This window comes from Alligator mississippiensis, chromosome 13, assembly GCF_030867095.1.
Source record: "Alligator mississippiensis isolate rAllMis1 chromosome 13, rAllMis1, whole genome shotgun sequence".
In the NCBI taxonomy this organism is placed as follows: Eukaryota; Metazoa; Chordata; order Crocodylia; family Alligatoridae; genus Alligator; species Alligator mississippiensis.
Window position 1 is genome coordinate 4,220,922 of NC_081836.1, and position 15,727 is coordinate 4,236,648.

At 51.8% G+C, this 15,727-nt stretch overlaps 1 protein-coding gene across 2 annotated transcripts in view; it reads left to right on the top strand.

Annotated features, from left to right (window-relative positions):
- The window catches only part of IGSF21 (immunoglobin superfamily member 21), a 205,513-nt gene that overhangs the window by 112,219 nt on the left and 77,567 nt on the right, over positions 1 to 15,727 (top strand). For both annotated transcript variants that reach the window (XM_059716216.1, XM_014601646.3), the window contains exon 3: positions 1,873 to 1,994. In XM_059716216.1, the coding sequence (XP_059572199.1) occupies positions 1,873 to 1,994 (122 nt within the window). The remainder of the gene's footprint in view (positions 1 to 1,872; positions 1,995 to 15,727) is intronic.

A 15,727-nucleotide genomic window follows, 5' to 3' on the forward strand; every position in this document is an offset into this window, starting at 1 on the left:
GCCTCTGCGCTCGTGATGGAAAAGCTGGGAGCCTGGCAGAGATAACAGCCGCGCAGATGAGAGAGGGTTTGATATTTAATCATTTGCGGGCGAGGCAAATACAAATCTAAAATTAGAAAGAAGGAATGAAATGGGGAAGGGACGTGTTACCCGGAAGTCTCCACCCGCCCGAGCTCGGGGCCAGCCTGAGCATGCTAGCCATCACAGAGGCTATCTTTCCCCCGCCTGATACCTGTGGTACCTATCCGGCCTCCCTTTCTGTACAACAAGGGCCCCTCAATCGTTGCTGCTATTAGCCTCGCAGCACTGCGGTGCGGTAACAAAAACATCCCTATTTGAGATGAGGCACCAGGCGCGGAGATTCAAAGTGACTTGCCAGGGTCAGTCACGAGGTCACTGGCTGAGCAGGACCTTGAACCTGAATCTCCCTCAATTGACACCAGTGCTAATTTAATCATTGCTCTTTTCTGTGCCCAGGGGTTTGCTGGGAGCGATCTGCCGTGGCAATGTGGGCTACTAGTCGGATGTTGCTGAGCAGCTGATTGATTCTCATTAAGTTTCTATTCTTGGTGTATGGCTCCCAGGGGCAAATTACATGTCTGTCTTGCTTATTAGGGCATGGACAAACAAAATGTTTACATCACTGTAATAGGCATTACAGATAACGCGAGTGATGCATATGACTAAGCCAAAATAAGTCCACCCAGCCTGAAAGAATCACAGGTAAACCTCTACCAGTATAAGTTACACCAGTTTAGGTTTCGTCTCTACCAGCGTAAGTTATGCTAGTTTAGGTTTCGTCTGTCTGAGTCCATCCAAGGGTGTGTGTGTGTATATCTATCTATCGATCGATCGATCGATCGATAGATAGATAATTTTCTATAATTTTATTTTTACTAAAGGCAAATAAGTTATTACCGATACCGTTCCCTTGCCACCTAGTGGTAAGACTCTCTAATAGCCACCTACTATCTGAGCTATCCCAGGATAGCTTCATGTCTGTCCATGCCTGATCCCCATGTCATTTCTATCCGTATAAGAAACAGATGTTAATTATACTGGAGAGCATCTGTCATGATTGCCTTGAATGTATGTTTCAGATTGTCGAGCATGTGTGGTGCCTTTACTGTGGTATATAAAATGCTCCGTGGACGTGGTAGTAGTATCCAAATCCTGAACCTAGCCCCCCCGGATTCCTGTCTCTCCCAGTTTAAGAGGCCACGTAGCAAAGGAAGGTCAGAGCTGATTGCAGTAGCTCAAGACGATGTCTGATCTCTCACGGGACTATCTCAGGCTGAACTACAGCTTTTGGGAGGAGATGGACACTTTGGGAGCTGCTGGGATTTAATGTCAGCTATGACAGATGTGGGATGAGAAGCAGCATGAATTAGACAATAAGGCATTCATAAGCCATGAGAACTGGCCTAGCAAGCCATACACGAGTACATCTTTCACAGAGCCATAGAGATTATGTCCATTCATTGCAACAGAGGTGGTGCCAGGTCTGTCTTTGCTGCGGACACCAGATAATGTTGGGCTGAATCCGTGGACTGAGAAACGTATTTTTGCTGTATGAGGTTTTGAGGCAGCTGGGTCCTTTTGTCACAGGAGGAAACGCAGTTTCCAAGTGAAAAAGCCATCCCTGCTTAAGCCTGAAGGTTTGTGCATCACACCTAGAGATGGAGCCAAACCAGAGCTGAGCGTCCCTGAGATTTTGAAGATGTTTGGAGATGAAATTGGTAGATTGTAATTTGATTGTAATCAAATGCTGGTCCAGCAAAAGTACCAGGCTGAGTTATCTGGCTGGTGATTTATGTGGACAGGACAGTGTCAGCTCTCTGATTCTCATGCCGCTGTGTGTTTCCTTGGCAGGTGACAGATGGTGGCACCATCAAACAGAAGATCTTCACCTTTGATGCCATGTTCTCAACCAACTACTCGCACATGGAGAATTATCGCAAGAGAGAAGACCTGGTGTACCAGTCAACAGTGCGGTAAGTCCGCGCGCCCCAGCCGAGGAGGAACGCTGGGCTTTCTGAAGTTGTTGGATATGTTAGTGCAGACCTGGAAAAGTGCAGGGCTAAATTTTGCTGGGACAAATCATTGCACGTGGATGAACGAGGGGGGGATAGCTTGTGTGCTTGCTTTTGATCCAAAGTGTGCCAACCTGCCGGGAATAACCAGAGCACTTGTAACCTGGAAGCAAACCGGTGAATGATGCTCTACACTGCTTCCACTTCTCATCCCTCTCTTTGCTAGCACCCGTCCTTCTGGTCCTGACACACCTGACACACCTTCTAGGACAGGACTGCTGGGCCACATCCCCAGCATGCCCAGGGCTGAGCTCCTCCCCAGATGTCTCAAGAACAGCTGGAGGAGGGACTCCCCTAGAGCAGCTTCAAGGCCACATTTCTGAATTTGGGGCATGTGAGCAGGAGTGAGAGGGTGGGCTGTGCTTGGGATCATTCCTCCCTGGGGTCGACATAGTCCTGACTGGCTCAGGAGCGTCCGCCGTTAACCAGAGATAAAGACTCGATGATCTTCCAAGGTCCCTTCCAGCCCTAATGTCTGTGAAAGCTATGAAACCACATAGCCCCACCTTGGTGCGCTGCAGCAAACGCTCCAAACGAAGAGAAAAAGCTCCAGTACGTTGGTTAATATTTGTATGGCATGCCGTGTTTTATTCATGATGGCAGGAAACATACCCAGAGGCTGCAGACGATAGGTGAAAGAGTCACTTCTGACTCAGAAGCTGTACTCTGACTATCACTGTTTTTAGGCATCTGGAGTCTGCCAAGGGTTAGGCATGATCCAGAAGTCTGGGAAGGGAGACGGCTGGATCATTTCTGCAGAGCCCCTGGCTGTGTTAAGTATATAGAGATTGCCTAGTATTTGGGTGTGTTCAGAGCCCTAATTCCACCTTGGGCAGCCGAGCAGAGACCCAGCACCCCCAGATACAGCTGTGATACCTACCCCCTGCACCCTCTGGTTGGGACCCTCAGTTGAGGGCAGCCTAGCAGAGACCCAACACCCCCAGATACAGCTGTGATGCCTACCCCCTGCACCTCTGGTCAGGACCCTCCGCTGGCCACAGTGAATAGGAGTCACCCACTAGGCATGGCTAATGTCTGAAATACTCAACTGATCCCTAACTGATTTCAAAAGTGTAGACTCCAAACATCATAATGGGATTCAGAGATTTATGAAGTCAGCTTGGGTCACCCTAGTAGCTGAGATGTTTCCAAGGACGGGGTTCAGGGTACAAAACACAGCACTGCACGTATAGGAAACAGGCGGATTTCAGTCCCCAGCAGACTTCTTTGCTCATCCCCAAAGCCCTTTCAAAGGCCATAACCGCAGTGCAAGCTCAGCCCTCTGCAGCCAGGGATGGGACCTCATTAGACCGTGTCCGTCTCCATTGCACCACCAGCTACAGCAGTGCAAAGCCAGTGTGAAATGCCACCAGGTGAGTGTTTTGCACGCAGGGAGCACGGCACTGAAAGATGGTGCCCATCGGCTCTTTCCTCTGCCACCGGCATCGCACATGTTAATGTCTGCAGCTGGAATCAGGGCATTCAGTGGTGCGGTGCTGGGCCTTTGATCAGCCACCTGTTCCCATTCCACTTTTATCGCCTCCTGAGGAAGAGGCAAAAACTGGAAGACAATCAAAGCGCCAGACGTGGCCAAAGCAGCCGAACATTGTCTTTTATGATGCTCGTTCTCCTGACAAAGAACGTGATCGCACGCGGGGAGGAGGTAGCCCATTCTCCTGTCTGCGCACCTCCCGTCTTCCTCTGCCCATCTCCTGCTCTGCATTGTCTCTCCCAACCCCGTCCCGACTACCAGCCCATCTTTGCAAACACTGATTGGAAACGGGGATGTCTGTACTTTTGGCGGGGGGTATTCTTTCTCCCTTTTCCTTTCTTCCCTCTGCTTCACGACAGCTGAAAATCCGAAGGCTGCTTTTCAGTGAAAGGAGAGGTGCTTTTGATGGACGTGGCAAGACTTTCAGTGTTGGCACAATGGTTATTTCATACCTGCTCTCATCCAGAGAACAGGGGCAGGGATTATGCAGAGGAGGAGAGAGCTTTTCAAATGAAATTAAAGGGGACGGGGGGGAGCCAGCGACCCAAATGGTACGCGAAGAGGAATAAAGTTGCAGGCAAAGGCGGCTGGTGCTGTTGCTAGATTGGCGAGAGGACTTCGGGGATAAGAACTGGAAATTTACATATAAATGAAGATATTTACAAATTAATGCATTTCAAGCAAGAGAAAGTCCCGGCATCGCAGCTGTCAGAGCTCCATCCTCTCTTGCTGTGGGAGAGTGAGAGAATGAGGCGAGGAAGATTACCAAAATGTATGACAGCGGGAACGGCACAATTTTCCGAGGTAAGAAAGGGAAAGAGCCACGCTTACTGTGATAGCTTCGCTCTGGCCTTCGCCCTCCTGTGCAGACGAGGCGGCCCCATTTAAAAGCTTGGAAGAGAACCCAGTGACCTGGTACAACCTGAGCATCTCCCTGGGAATTAGGAATGGATTTAGGAGCTTGGTATTCGGACCTCGTCGTGTGGACAAAAACGCCTTGCCTTTCCTCCGGGAAACTGTCCGGTGAACTCGGCCCTTTGGGGTCTGAACCCGGGGCCAGATCCTCACCTGCTGTCGATTTTGGAGTAGCCACAGGCAGGTAGCTAGCCGAATCAAGTCACGTTTGCAAAAGCATCCAAGTGATGTCCGCACCTAGCCCCCTTGTTATAACTCTGTGCAGGTGCATCGGTCTCGGTCAAAGTCAGCGGCATTTAGGTGTGCTCAAAAGTTTTCCCTGTGAACCTTGCTGCTGTTATTTGCATCCCAGCCACGTCTCGAGGCTGAGACTGGACTTAGGATCCCATTGCTGCCTCTGCAGAGAGAAAGTGGCAGTCTTTGCCTTAAAGACCTCACAGTCTAAAGAGATGAGACAGGGGAAACTGAGGCATGGGGAGAGGAACCGACAAGCCAGGTTGGCTGTAGATGTCAAGAATAGGCCCCAAGTAACCCGTGCCCCAGGTCGGTGCTCATCCCCCTATACCAGGGGTGTCAAACTGGTCTGCCCCACTCCCCCAGCCAGATCTGGACGGCAAGGCTCCTCACAGGCCTGGTTTGGACCCAGCTCCCAATGGCAGGGCGAGTAATATCAGAGCGTTAATGCAGCGGTTGCTCACCCCTTACCACCCAACAGGGCCTTGTACCCCAGATTTCAGTGGTGGGCCCTTCCCCCACATTACCAGCCCCTCTAGGAGCCTCAGGCCAGCTGATACGGCACTGCAGCCAGGATCTGGCCTTGCGCGCACACACATACATGCACGCACACATGCATGCATACCTACACATGCATGCATATGTGTGTGCATGCATCCATGCATGCATATGTGCGCACGCACACGTGAACACATATGTGCACCCCACCGGGGCTCAGCTCTTCCAGCTAGAGTTACCGCAGGCCTGACTGCTGACATCTCCCTTTCGGCTGCGCAGGTGGACGCTGGCAAACCGTTCAGCCATTCACCTGAGTGGGGGAGAGTTGCTTCAGCATCTGCAAATAGCAACTTTTTTCTCCTGTGTTTATACTTCTCCTCTCCGTAGAGCAGCAATGGCTTTTCCAGGAGAGAGGGGCAGGTCAGGAGGACACACGGAGCTACCTAATTGCCTAAGTGCGGGTGGATGGAAACAAAATCATCCCATTTTTCCCCTCCTCTGATGGCACCCATTTCATTTGTTTCCTAAAAGCTAGAAAGGTCTGACCTCCTCCTCCTTGCTTCCCTTGTCTCATCTGGGTTTCTTCTCCCCCCCTCCAGCCTCCTTTCCGCCCATCTTTGCCTCTGCACCTTTTCTCCCCTTTGCATCCTCTTCCCTCCCCTTGGCAGCGACCCCTTTCCCCGCCTCCCTCATCCTCCCGTTACTTTATTTTTCCTTTCCCCTGGACCCCGGTGCCCTTTCTCGTCCGCTCTTTGCTGATGGTTGTTTTCTGTGCAACAGCCGCGTGAAAACAGGAGGAGAAAGAGCCTGATAATTAATTACATCTTGCTTGTTTTCCTATTTTAAAGCTTGGCCTTCGACTCCTAATCAGATGCTATTGTATGCTTCAGCTCTGCTTGATTTGCTCTCCCGAGTGTTCCCTCGGATGGGGATTGTGGGTAATGCAGACGCAAGCCTCCGGCTCCGGAGCTGCTCCTACTCTGCCGTCACCTGCCAGGGTGACTGCCAGTCTACCCATGCCGTCGCTGCCCTCCCCTGCAAGCCAAGGCCATCTCGGTGCAGATGTTCAGTGATTCTAGCGGGACGCATGGGGGTCACTCACGTCCAAGCGACACAGCCTGCTGGGGTTGAGGACTGTGGTCACCAGCATCAATTCTCTGCCCTCTTTGGGCTCCCCGCTCAGGTAGTTGCAATCATTTTCTGTCCAAGGCTCCACCAGCGTCAGGGCTCTGCAGAAGTAAATGCACACGGCGCTGGAGCTTGCATTGAAGCACCAGGCTCGGGAGCTGGAGGAGAGTCACATTCTCGATGGTTTGGGCAAGGCATAAGACAGGACTACGGGCGTTTGCTGTTGCAGCTTCCTCCGGCGAAGGGAGGTTTGGGTTCAGCAGCTGACGGCACGTGGATTTGCTGCTAGGGGCAGGACCAAACGCTTGAAGTACGCTGAAGATCTGAGATGAAGAGCCAGACTCGGGTGTAACACAGCCTCAGGGGGTCAAGCAGACAGGGGGACGCCTGACACCCGCTGACCGAGGATTATGCATGCACAGGACCCCGTGCTGAGCTCTTCCACCCCTGGTCCATACTGAGCTCTAAAGCCAAGGTGCTCGAGACTCGACAGCGCAGCCCAGCATTGCTCAGAGTTGTCTGCTTCGTCCTCACGAAACCCCCAGAGTCGGTCCCAGCATGCACTGGATTTCCATTAAAATCTGGGATGCATTCAGTAGAGCCTGGGCTGTCTGCATCTCGTTAGAGCACAATATACGGGTCCTGACCATCCCTCCCAGGCAAGCAGCTGTTGCAACCAGTCTTTTGGGTGGACAGAACTTGAGAGACTGTCGTGGGAAAGAATTAAAACGGATACACCTGGGTTTGGGGCCCCTAAAAATAACGCCATGCATGCAGCCAAGATAAATCTAGCAGAGCTAGTGGGTCAGATCTCATAAGATGAGGAGATGTAGGCTGGTGGGTGATCTGCAAGAAGCCTGGGCTCTGTAGGCAATGGTTTTGGCTATTCGAAGTGTGCTTGAAGGAGAGGGATGAGTCTCGCCAAGCGGCTCCAACCCGAAGCCAGGCAAGTGGCTGTAAAAATCCCGGGATCTGATTCCCCGGTTGTTAACAACAGAGCACTCGTCCCCTTGCTCAGAGGGCTGCATCCATCCCATCACCAGGGAGTGACGTCGGGGGGGCGATGGATGCGCACCACGGTCTCAACGAGAGCGAGGAAAAATAAATAAATAACCAGAGGAAAGAAAGCTCTTCCTTGCTGCTTTTCTGAGCAAGAAATCACTTCCCGGAGTGTCAGCTTTATTACTAATTACACACTTGCTTTATTGCCAGTGTTATAAAAACAAAACTGGAGCCTGAAAAATGTCAGGAGGAGACTTAATTTAAGTAAAAAGGCCGGGATAAAGTATTTATTTTCACGATATTTTTTTAAAATTAGAATTTGCTAAACGTATTTCAACTCTCATTTTCCCAGCACTGGGTAATAAAAGCCTCTTGTATCCTCGGGAATATATTGCCGCTTCCTTGGAGTGACTCTGTTACTTAAACACATAATTTTCCACACGTGTGCGCATAAAATTGGCGGCTTCGCGGGGACGTTGTGGCTCTTCTGTTCGTGTGCGATCGTGTGCCTTGGGGTGGGCAGTCTCAAGTATGGGGGCAAGGGTGCGTATTTGTGTCGGCCTTTTGCAAGGGGTTGTGTAAGTAAAGCACGTGCTGGATTGTACGTGTGCATTCCTTTGTGCGTGCGCACGTGCATTTGCTGTCAGTGCATACATGTGCAGAGGCGACTGTGTGTGGACATGCACACACGTGCACCACGGTGGTTATAAGACCCAGGGCTCAGACTGATGAATAACTTGGTACACAGCGTTGTGCAGTGCCTAGGCTGGGGTGGAGAGCAAGGAGAGGGTTTTGCTCCTTCTTTGTCCTGGGTCACAGAAACAGCAGCATCTAGTAAGGGGATGGTGGAGCATGCATGGTCCCTGTGCACTGGGGTCTTTATAGCCCCCACCCCTGCTTCCCAGGATCATACAGCTCCACACAACATGTTGGTGACTTAATGGCACAACTTTGCTCATTGCCAAGCCAGGCCTGGTGTCCAGGAGCTGCTGCATAGTCGGTGCGGAGGAATAGCATCCTTATGTGCAGCCCACAGGCTGGACCGGTAGGTGCCATAAAGCGATGGCAGTGCCTACCTGCTGGGGGGACACTGGCTTTGTACCTGCTGCACGGTGGTGGAGATTAGTTTAGGGCAGTGATTCTCAACCGGGGCCGATGCCAGATCCTTTGAAGCGCTCTGCAAGGTGATAAGCAGCTTGTGCCTGCTCAGACCATTTCCCTTTCCCACTGCCAGGCCCCTCTGCAAGGACTCTATCAATTCGAGTTGGAAACGAGGTGCCAATCAATCAATTCAGAGAAGTGGTGGCGGGGACCGCGTGTCCAAAAAGGCTGAGAATTGCTGCTTTATGGTCTGCAAGGGCGCAGGGATTTAGGGCAGAAAGCAGCAATCGCAGCCCCGGCTCCCTTGTGTCCTCCGCTGCTGGGATTTCCTCACCCCCAAAATAAGCTTCTCCGTAGCAGTGACTCACTATCCAAACAGGCCCATCCCGGAGGCATGTGCAGATGGCACTGGAAATAGAGTCTGCCCCGCGAGCAGTACCCAGCCCAGCCGACACATTCAAGTGGCTATTACGGCTTAACAATCCCAGCAGCCGCTTGCTTCATTTGAAGTTTGTGATCTAAAAAGAAATGCATCAAGAAATCCATTTTTCTCCCTCTATTCTCTCATTTCAGTTTCCTGGGTAGCATGCGTTCTGCTCATATGCGAGTTTGATTGTTGTGGAATTTTCTGACATGACTAATTATTGTTTTGAGAGTGTTTTTGAGGCTTTACTAATTGATTACATATTCCCTGACTTGACAGATTTATTTTTTTTTCCCCTCTTCTTTTTTCTGAATACAGAATGGTTTTTCTGCTCCAGAGCCATTGTCTTTTTTTTTTTTTTCTTTGCTGTATATTTAGATCCTATTTTGCACCATGATACTGTATAGAGAATGCAAGCAGGGGTCTAGCAATTAAAAGCAGGGCTCCCGAGTCCTGTTCCTGCCTCCGCCACTGACTTGCTGCTTGACTGTGGATGAACATCTGCACCCAAGGTTTCAAATTGGGATGGGTATAGTTACAAATGCAAGAGGTTATCCCGCATCAAACAGGCCACGGCAAGCCCAAGTCCATGCCAGAGTTCATAGTTTCATAGTTGTTAGGGGCTAAAAGGGACCTTACAGATCATCGGGTCCAGCCCCCTGCACGTGGGCAGGAAACACTGGTGGGATCAAATGACCCCAGCAAGTTGGGCGTCGAGCGTTTTTTGAGTTCAGAGACAAGCTGGGCAGCTCCTCGGGCTGCCTCCAGCTGTCAAACTGCAGGGAAAGGTGGGGAAATGCACCATCTCGCCAGACCGGTTGGGTTGGGTGAGTGCACGGACCAGACCCCTGTTGCGCCAGGCGCTGTACAAACGCTGAACGCTGGGAACGAACGCTGCTTCTGGCACTGGTGGTGAGACCATCCCCATAGCTGCTGAATAAAACTTTATTGCGGGCCCCACAGGAGGAAGATGCCCGCTCAGCCCGGCGTGCGCTCAGCTCATGCCCTCAAGCATATCTTCTTCTTCTGTCAGTGTCTTCCAGGGACAGAGAGAACCAGGTGTCTGGGTGTTTCCCAAGCTGCCAGGTATAAAAAGGTACTTAAAAGGCCTAGCCCTGGGAGCTCCTGAGGTTGATTGGACATTTAGGGCAGTGGAGCATCTTTGCAGCCTAAATGATCCTCAGGTAACTAGGCAGGGTCCCCCACAGGCCCCTTTCTAGGCACCAGCACCAGCTTAGTCCTTGCTTGCAGCCAACAGCCGGGAGCTAGGAAAGCGAACCGAACTACCGTACTCCTTTCAACCTCCCCGCAGCAGGCCTTTGCATCGAGGCAATCTCTCCCGCTGCTCTCAAGACGACGGCTGTCCTCCTGGCCATTTCAGTGCCTGCGGTGCTGCAGGATCGGTGCCCTGCCTGCTCCCAGCCCATCTGAGCGCCACGGCGTGAGTGCAGATCCTCGGTCTTCCCCACGCTACATACACAGCCAAGGTCCCCAGGCCCCAGAGCTGTCAGATAGCCCTCCTTTCCACCGGCAGCAGCCTCGCTTGCAAACCTCTCTCAACTCCTGTTGTAGAACTAATAGCATTTGCAGCCAGAAAATTCCCCCAGTCCAAGCGCTGAGCACTTAAAAACCTCGGTAATCGTCAGCGTGCCTTCTGCAAATTGTCCGAATCGCCGCAAAACGGAGAATGTTTGTGGTAAAAGACTTGTCACGCGCTTGCCGGGTTTCAGAGGAAAACACCACCGGGCCTCTTTCATAGTAAAAAAAAATGAGCGGTTTTCAGCGGATAGAAAAAGAGCCCATTTTCTGAATCATTGGCTTGAGGTTTCCCCCCTCCCCGGAGTAAAACCTTAGATCCTTCAGCTTCCGTGACAGCTTCGGCAGGGTCATTTGTTGGCGCTGGCTCGCGCTGATCACAGGCGCGCAAAGTTGTTATTGGATAGCTGTTATTTATCCGGTGCCAGAAGCATGCTTGATAGGATAAAGGCAGGAGTCTGGCACTGAAAGGCTTTGTCAATCTAAATGAAGTCGGTGGAGAAGGCGGCAGGGGAGTCTAGAACATGCCCCGAGCCCTGCAGGCCGTACGGCACAGCAGATCAAAGTGATGGAGCCAGGTCTTTTGATTCATTGCACTGATTTGCGCAGCGCACATAGTGCTCGGGGATGGAGAGCAAACTCTGCGCAGCTCGCACCCTGCAGCGGGGCCAGGTGAGGCCTCCAGGTGAGACGGGCGCCAGGGAGCTGAGGACGGGACCTGCTATGCAGAGCTCCTGAGCCCTGCAGTTGTTTGAGATCTGAAGAAATCAGCTACTGGTTTGCTTTGCAGAAAGCTTATGCCCTAAAGGGACTCATTCTGCCCCCAAATGAGTCCAGTGTTGTTCAGCAGGGGAAGACACTTAGCCCGTATGTATGGACTGTAGGCTCCCGTCTCCTCCTGCCAGCGTGCCCACTGACAGGCATCACAGCCCCTTTGCAGTTCTTGCAAAAGCATGCATTTTGTAGCCTCCTTTCCCTCCTCAGAGCTCCCCAAACATTGTGCAAACAAGCTGAGAGAGCAGGGGGGGGCGGGAGGAAAAAAAAGAGCCGTCGGTTTGGCATCAGATGGCGCAAACGGAGATTTATGCCGCATCTCGACCCCCAAAAAAGGTAAATTAAACAGCCATTAATCTCATTACACACGGGCCCGTGGATGCAGCGAGATGCAAACAACGGAGCTGCGGGTCGTCACGTTCTCCTCGTTAGTTCCCTGGGCTTCTGGGCTGATTGATGCCTGGGTTTTTTAAGTCAGGTTGTTTGGCAGGGTGCAGGGCCCCCGTGGGTTCCCGCGGCCCGTGTGCTGTTTGCAGCGGCTCTAAAGAAAGAAGGCACCTTCTAAAATTAGCAAAGCTAATCACGCAGCTTTTTTTGTCCTTGCTAATTCCCTCCCCACCCCCCCCTGCTTACATTGATATGCCAGAAGGGAACGTGGCTCTGTACTGTACTTCCGGCGCACGCACTCATTACTACGTCAGCAGAGCGGTGGGAAACGAACGGCCGTGAATCAGCTGGCTCCCTCTGCCTCCCTTTAATAGGATGATGGTTTCTGACCGTGCCCTGCCGTGGAAAGCACTGCTTGAAGCCAGGTCAGGGGCCAGCACTGCTATCTTAGCAATGGCCATTTGTAGCAGAAGGATGCTGTTACACTAGATTTAAGTCATTTAATGCAAAGTGCATGGGCCAGCATGCTCCTTAGCTCTATCAGAGCACGAAAGGAGAGGTCCCAGCCCTGCCGTGCCATAGAGCTGCAGCTGGGGCTGCTCTAAGTTGAGTGCATCGTGAAGGTACTTTCAGCCAGGCCTCCTCCACTGGGGAGATCACAGTCGTGGGAGCCAGTTTACAGACCTGATGCAGCCTGTGGTTTTTCCATACAAACGCTCTCCCTCTTCCATTCCTGCCTTGTGAAACTATTGCAGCTTTCTCTGGGGTGGAGCGCAGCAGCTGGCGCAGCATGGAAACACTGTGGACCCGCTGGTGTCTATTCAGGGCATGCAGGACTCCTTGTTCTCATTAAAGACCAAATTATGTGTAATGCTGTGCTAGTTAAAATGAGTCTAAGTTTTCCCTGGAAGCAAAATGACACCAGCAGAGACTGCCTCTATGACGGGGAGTCCTCTCCCGGGCCTTTGCAGCCCCGTGGCGCAAGCCCTGATCCTGTTTGGCAAGCGTGAAGCACGACCCCAGTTACCGCCACTTAATACTCCTTGTCTTGACCAGCGTTCCCGTGCTAAGTATAGGGAACGCTGCCAACATCACAGGAGGGTTAGTCGGGCACGAGGCGAAACTACAGTGGTTTTAATGACACATGCTGAAGCGCTGGCTTCTAGCGATGATTTCCGACATCAGTCAGCAGCGAGGGATCGTCGCCGTTTGAAACAGCCATGCGCACCTTCAGAGGAGGCTTAGAAATGGAGCCCGATGTGCCCTGAATAGACACCGTCAGGCCCATTTCTGCACCAGCTGCTGCCCTCCACCCCAGAAGAGGCTGCAATACCGAGCGCTTCCCCTGGCGGGTCTGGAGCCATAAAAGCATCCGCATGGCACGCACGTCGGCGGCTCAGCCGGCAAAGGATGGCAAGACGCTGAAGTGAGGCGTCTAAACGTCCTGCGCCGGGGGTTAAAGATAAAACCAGCAGACACGCGGTAGCCTGGGGCAGCTGCTCCGACTCCATCTGTGTTCCTTCGCGCTGCCTCTCCGTTTCCTCGACTGGCAGAGCGATTGAAACCAGCCGCGGTGTCAGCAGCAGCGGGCGACTTCTGAAGCGGGTAGAGCAAAGCCGCAGGACCCGGGACGCGAGCCCAGGCCAGACCTCGGAGACCTCGGGCTTGCATCTGAGCAGAAAGGCTGGTTTTGAAAGGTTCCCCTTGTGCACCTGGGGTTGCTCGAGTCAGCGGGAGAACAGAGCACAAGACTGGGATAGAAACAGAAACTGGGGCCAGGCGCGGAGGTAACATCAGAGCCCGTGGCTCTGTCGGGGACAGCTTGTATTATTACAAGCCTCTGAGCTGCCTCCAACAGCTGCCGTTTCCTTTTTAATGACTTCCCGGAGAAATGTTCTCTCCTTTTTTTCTCCAAATGAAGATGTTGGGGGTTTTTTTCCTCCTAAAAACTATACTCGCTAGAGACCCAAGATGGGCAATCGTTATTTTGGAACCGCTGCTAGCCTGTGGCCTTGAAAAGCTAGAAAGAAGGAAAGCCACTTTGCTGGCCTTGCAGTAGGTCCGGGCGTTTGGTCCTGGACGGTCCAGAAATATAGCAAAGGCACGATGATGTTATGCCTTGAACAACTATTTAGCAGGTGGCTGTAGCATCGTGCTGCCTCAGTGGCGTCTGTAAAGATGGTGCTGGTTTTTAGGGGACCACATCATGTGCCATGGCAGGGATGCATCCTTGCTTGATGAGCTCTGTAGAAGGACTCTGTGATTAGCCATAGCAGGCTGATGCTCTTAAACACAGCCCTCCTTGTCCTCATTAAGGACCAAATTATGTGTAATGCTGTGCTCGTTAAAACGAGCGAGTTAACACCGCGCATGTTCCTGGTATAGAAAAGCCTCTTGTGGAGTCATTGACACTGGTGTAAAATGGAGCTATAAAGTCCTGGGGTTGCATTTGGAGGCAGCACGGATCCAAGGCACTTAAAAGCACTGGACACCATTTCTGAAGGCATTTACTCATTGAACGAAAGCTCATTTTGAAACGACAAAAAAAATCTCGACGTTCTGTTCTGAAAGATGCTGCATTGGAAAACTTCGGCCCTTTCAAAAGCCTTTTATTTAAGTTTTTCCCCCTCAACGTGAAACATATTTTTGCACATTTTGCCTTCTGTGATTTTGTATCTTCCAATGCGGGGAAAACCATTGAATAGGATCATTGCGGATCAGCTCTGCAAATAGTTCACTCGAGGCCTGCAGAAGACTAGTGCAGCTTTGCATACCCAGAGATTAGGTGGGGCTGGTACCCAGAGGGAAAGAAAGCATGTTGGCCTCTCCTCAAAGTTGCTTCTCACTCTCCAAAAAGTTCAGTTTTCATTTGAAAAAAAAAAAAGGAAGTCTATAGGGGTCATGCCCACAAAGTAAACCTTGCAATTGTGACCCGGTGGTGCATAAACCAATGCAGCAGCATCCCCCTGAGTTTGCAGAGCGTGTGAGATATTCGTGCAGGATATGACAGCTCTCTGAGCGATCAGAGCGGTGTCTGGGTGGAGCAAGAAAAGCTTCTACTAATAATTTGCTGGGGAAAGGATTGGGAGGAGAAGTATGCAGAATGCACCGTTTACTGAGCGTTATTCGAGCACCTCTAGGGCTGGCAAGAGACCAAAGAAGGTGGCAGCAGTGGGTCAGCACGAAGCTGAGCCACGTAGGGGGCTAAGGATGGCCTTGCTTCTTCCTTCATCTCACATCCATCTCTGCCCCTTCAAAGCGGCGTGGCTGGCAAGCAGGGAAAAAAACCTAGCATTGCCTTGTGTACCGCTGCTGTCCAAAACAGCGAGCTGTCAGGTGCGGGGGTGTGACACTGACACTGATAGCGGGATGCTCTAGCCAAAGCAATGTTTTCCCTGGGATGATTGCTTCTGACTTGCTGACTTGAATTACTCCACGCTACAGTGATATAGTCACGTCCGGTTATATCACGGGCGAAGGCAGCACCGCGCAGCTCCCCGGAGAGAAATCGATAAATAAATACGTGTTGAGCTGAGGTCAGAGATGGATGCCAGTTCGGGAAGGGGATGGGCAGGTCTCTCCCACTTCCAGCTGACACGGAGGATATATCCCATTGCCTCTCTGTCCCGGGGCAGGTGGGAAGGAGACAGCTTTGCAGTGCAGATATTCCCTACCGGGCTGCACAAGTATCTGAGCCGCCTGCAGAGAAGGGGCTGCAGGCGATGGCTGCTGTAGAGCGGGAGAAGCAAAAGGTTTCATCTTTCCGTTCTCGTTACTATAAAGCCGGGGTTAGAGAGGCTCGGTCGGGACTGCATGCACACTCGGTGCTGGGAACAGCGGTGGTCATGGCAGGAGCCATCTGATATGGAGTAAACTTTATGACGATAGAGTCCAAGTCCCGAGGAGGGTGGGTATTGAGCATAGGATGGAAGCATAGGATGTTGCTTTATTCGAAGCGTGTAGACTTCACAGGCACGAGCAAAAGGGACAGGCAGGGTCTTAGCCGTGAATGGGTGGGTGCCAGGCTGCTCTGACCCACGCCTGCTGGAATAATTCATCCGGAATCAAGAAGGGGCCACGTGCTTCAGGGGCATTAGGGGAATGCAGAAGGCATGGAGATGCTGGGGTGAGTAACGCTGCATA